Source organism: Electrona antarctica (assembly GCF_951216825.1).
Source record: "Electrona antarctica genome assembly, chromosome: 21".
Classification (NCBI taxonomy): domain Eukaryota; kingdom Metazoa; phylum Chordata; class Actinopteri; order Myctophiformes; family Myctophidae; genus Electrona; species Electrona antarctica.
Window position 1 is genome coordinate 41470914 of NC_136802.1, and position 4403 is coordinate 41475316.

Genomic DNA, 4403 nt, shown 5'->3' on the forward strand with positions numbered 1-4403 from the left:
GTGGAAAACGGTTAAAACAGTCCATCGGTGAGTTTATAGATCAGCTATTTTGGGGGGCGTGTGTCACCGTCCTACGAAGAAGTGTAAATGGGGTTTCACATGGCTCTGGTGGGGTTTGCAGCTGTGTCGCGTGAGTGCGTGTGTGCGTGTGTGTGTGTGTGTGTGTGTGCGTGCGTGTGTGCATTAAGTGTTGCAATGCTATTTGATCTCCGGGTCGTCACAGACATTATGCACAACAACGAGAGTACCTCGTCTGCGGCGCACACGCACGCGTTGTGAGCAGCAGCAGCAGTGTCCCCGGTGGCCAGTAGGGGGAGCAGTAAGGCTTTGTGTCTCACATTCCTCTTCCGATGAGGAAGCCGCGCGCGATAGGCCGTGGCTAAACGCCTGCTTTGGCTAGGGACGGGTCGATGATCGCTATTATTAGTGTATGTCGTTAAAAAAAAACCCGCTTGCGATAATCGTATCGTGGAATTTTTAATTGTCCTCCGTCATACGCTAGGATGAATTAAGCTTTTATTGTGCCGCGAATTCAGCTCCACTTAAACCCTTTTATACTTGATAAAACGGACCTGTAAAAAGAGCGCATTTGGTTCTCTCTTATTTCAAGCTCGCAGCGCGTCGCAACGCGCTGCGAGCTTGTAGACCGGCTATTTTTTGGCAGACGTTCTCCCGAGAATAGGGACGCCGGGGGTTCAAATCGTTCACGCGACGACACAAAAGTGGTATTTTGATCGTGGCGACGACATCACGCCGTCGTCTTTACGTTTCGTGCGGGACGGAGAGAGAGAAAGAGAGAGAGAGCGAGGGGGGGGTCTCCACTATCCGAGGAGGTAACGAACGGGGGGGTTGGAGTCTCCTCTATCCGAGGACGTAACAGTAGAGCACGTAGAGCAGTGTCATGGCCGCCACGTAGACGAGCAGGAAGTCTGTGGATAGCAGCGGAGAAGAAGAAGACGAGAAGGAGGAAGGAGAAGGCGGCGAGGAGTGCTGGGAGGCGTCGCGGCGGAGGGGGGGGGAGGTCTCCTCCTCCTCCTCCTCCTCCAGCCTCTTGGGGGCAGCAGAGACCGCCTCCAGCAGGGCGGACACACAGCGCTGCACGGCGGACGTCTTGCACAGGAAGACGTCGGAGCACGCACACACCTCCGTCTGAGGCAGGGGGTAGGTAGGCAGGGAGGGAGCAGGGAGGGGGGCAGGGCGGGGAGGGGCGGGGGGAGCAGGAGAAGGAGCAGGGAGGCATGGAGGAGGCGGGGGGGAGGAGGGAGATACAAACGTAGGTACAGGGAGGAGGAGGAGCAACAAGGAGAAAACAGAGCAGATTTAGACACACGATGACAAAAACACACTGGTTCCCAAACAGCGGGGAGGGAGGGGTGCTCGGGCGGGTCACCGACACATTGCTATGGAGGTCCCTTTTATTTTTTGTTTCCTATGCGTTTTTGTTTCAATTGTTATTTCCAAAACCTTTTTTCAATAAACGTTCCCATGAATAATATTATATCAAAATTCAATGTATTTTCTTTTTTGTAATTTCATGAAAATCTAAGGAATTCCATAACTTAGAATGTTTAAGAAGTAGTGAAAATAGCTCACAACGCGCCGCAAAGCGCCACGCTGTGAGCTTGTAGATCTGCTGTTTTTACTAGTTTGGGTCCCGGGGGGCAAACGTCAAATTTCTCCTTAGGGTCTCGAGCTGAAGAGTTTGGGAACCAGTGCGATAAAACATAGTTGCGGAGCAAAACGGACATGAATATTCATGAAGCACAAAGAAAAAAGACATTTGACACGTGAACTCGTTTTTAACCACTTTAGCCTGGGAAATTGATTATTATTAATCTTGCTTTTGGTATCTTTTATTTCAAAAACAGCAAACACTCAAGTGGAACTATAAGCTCATGTTGCAATGTGAAGCTTGTAGATCTGCTCATTTTTGCCATCTATGTATCGGCGCTAAAAGTGGTCAAAACACTGGCTGAATTGGCGATTGTTTTGTAAAGCTCGAGACAAAAGCAAAAAAGGGGGCGCTGACGAGGCAGGAGTGAACTCACCTCGGGGACGCCCAGCCTGCGACAGGCGGAGATGAAGTTCTCCACGTTTAGTCTGCACTTGGCCGAGCTCAATTTTGGCTGTGGGGTAGGGTGGGGGGGACAGCAAAATAAATGAACACATGAGACTAAGGCCCAAACAAAACACACCAATGATTTGCCATGCAAGTCAGTTGCAAGTCAAGTTGCAAGCGACCGCAGTGCACAATATGGGTATAATACATTTATTTCATTGAATTGTAGTGACGCGGGAACCCCTTTTGGTGTTAGCATTATGTTATGCTTTAGCTATTGAAAAATAGCAGATCTACAAGCTCATAGCGCGCCACCGAGTGGCGCGCTACGAGCTTGTAGGTCTGCTATTTTTGAAAAATCGAAGAACCACTGACATAGAAACATGGCTTTTTCAGAAAACTGTCAGGATGTAGAAGACATTTTTAGAATCTGATCTCAGGTCAAAATGGGTCAAGACCGAGTCAAATGATGGACGAGACCGAGACCGGACTCGAGTACTACAACACTAGTACTGACCACAGCGGGGGAGGGGATGTGGATGATTTGCACGGATCGCGGTCGTATCTGGTTGACCAGCTGACACAGGACGGTCCCGTTGGACAAGGCCTCTCCCAGGTCCTCTGGTAACGACACCTTCAGACGACACTCCAGAGTCTGGACCGAATACAGAAGAGGAGGAGACGGGAGGGTCAATCATCTCTAGGGGCGCAACCATGTAGGGGAGAGGAGAGGAGAGGAGAGGAGAGGAGAGGAGAGGAGAGGAGAGGAGAGGAGAGGAGAGGAGAGGAGAGGAGAGGAGAGAAGAGAAGAGAAGAGAAGAGAAGAGAAGAGAAGAGAAGAGAAGAGAAGAGAAGAGAAGAGAAGAGAAGAGAAGAGAAGAGAAGAGAAGAGAAGAGAAGAGGCCTACACAATCTTTGTAAGATAATCGATTTAAAAGAAAAACATTTTTTTCAGTTTGCTACTGTGTATTGAAAAGAAGAATTTCTTAAAAGAGAAAGAAAATACTGGATTTGTGTATGAGAAATAACTAAAAAAGGATTTTCGGTCGTTTGTCTGAAAAACCATATCGTGAACCATCATGATTCGAATCAACTTTTCAGTTGACTAAAATATGACAAAAACTACCAGTACATTAAATTTGATTAAAAAAATACTATGACTAAAACAAAACACAAAACGACATTGCTGTCAAAATCAACACTGCATGGGCGACTCATAGTGGGACACTTGTTGGACATTTTCTTTATGCTACCTTGCGTAGCTGAATGACGTCTGGCCTGTCTTCCTTTGGGGAGCGCAGTGTGGTTCTGGACTCACTGCGTCCGGACTCCACCAGGCTGTGACCAGAACCTGAGGAGACAACATAGAGTCAGTATCAGCGTGGTTCTGGACTCACTGACTCCACCACTTTTAACCCATTTAGGCCTGACGTCGAAATAAAAAAAACGTTCGCTCTGAAAGAATATATATCCAAAGATTTGTGCCGCATTTTTACGATTTTTCAAAAATAGCAGACCTACAAGCTCGTAGCGTGCCACTCGGTGGCGCGCTATGAGCTTGTAGATCTGCTATTTTTCAATAGCTAAAGTATAACATAATGCTTAGTTAAAGGAGAATTCCATGCTAGAAGGCTTTCTTACCTTTATTTGTAGTTGTTACGTCCCCACCAAAGAGGTCCAGGTGTTATTTTGTGCAAAACCTCCTTATTGGCTATTTCCCCTACCATAAGCCCTACATTAATTGAATGGGAATTGAATGGGGCTATGGGGTGTTATGCTAATTCGCTTATTTCCATCGCTCAATTTTTTTTGTATATATCCTCTCTTTATAATGTAAATAATATCCCAAGCGGCACACTTTACTACTTATTTCGATGGAAATAAGCGAATTAGCATAACACCCCATAGCCCCATTCAATGCAATGCAATTTATTGAGGGCTTATGGTAGGGGAAATGGCCAATAAGGAGTTTTTGCACAAAAAAACACCTGGACCTCTTTGGTGGGGACGTAACAACTACAAAGAAAGGTAAGAAAGCTTTCTAGCATGGAATTCTCCTTTAAAACACTAAAAGGGGTTCCCGTCCAGAATGGGTTAATCCTTTGGCACGGATCGGAGGGGTTTGCATGTCACTCAGTGGGAGAGAGTGTTTCTGTGTGGCACCACCCTATATTTGAACACATAATGGACCAACCAGTACCCTGACATGAACACAGAATACGCACATTTATCGATAGAGCAAGTGTAGAGATATTGAACAGAAAAGTAATTAACCCATTTTGGGCGGGAACCCCTTTTGGTGTTTTAAGCATTATGTTATACTTTAGCTATTGAAAAATAGCAG

At 46.7% G+C, this 4403-nt stretch overlaps 1 protein-coding gene across 1 annotated transcript in view; it reads right to left on the reverse strand.

Annotated features, from left to right (window-relative positions):
- Nucleotides 1-213: 213 nt before the first annotated feature.
- The window catches only part of LOC306914453 (leucine-rich repeat and calponin homology domain-containing protein 4-like), a 10074-nt gene continuing 5884 nt past the window's right edge, over nt 214-4403 (reverse strand). Inside the window, exons 6-9 of the mRNA XM_079491476.1 lie at nt 3313-3410; nt 2577-2714; nt 2049-2126; nt 214-1149 (exon numbers count right to left, since the gene is read on the reverse strand). Of these exons, the coding sequence (XP_079347602.1) occupies nt 862-1149; nt 2049-2126; nt 2577-2714; nt 3313-3410 (602 nt within the window). The 3' untranslated portion in view covers nt 214-861. The remainder of the gene's footprint in view (nt 1150-2048; nt 2127-2576; nt 2715-3312; nt 3411-4403) is intronic.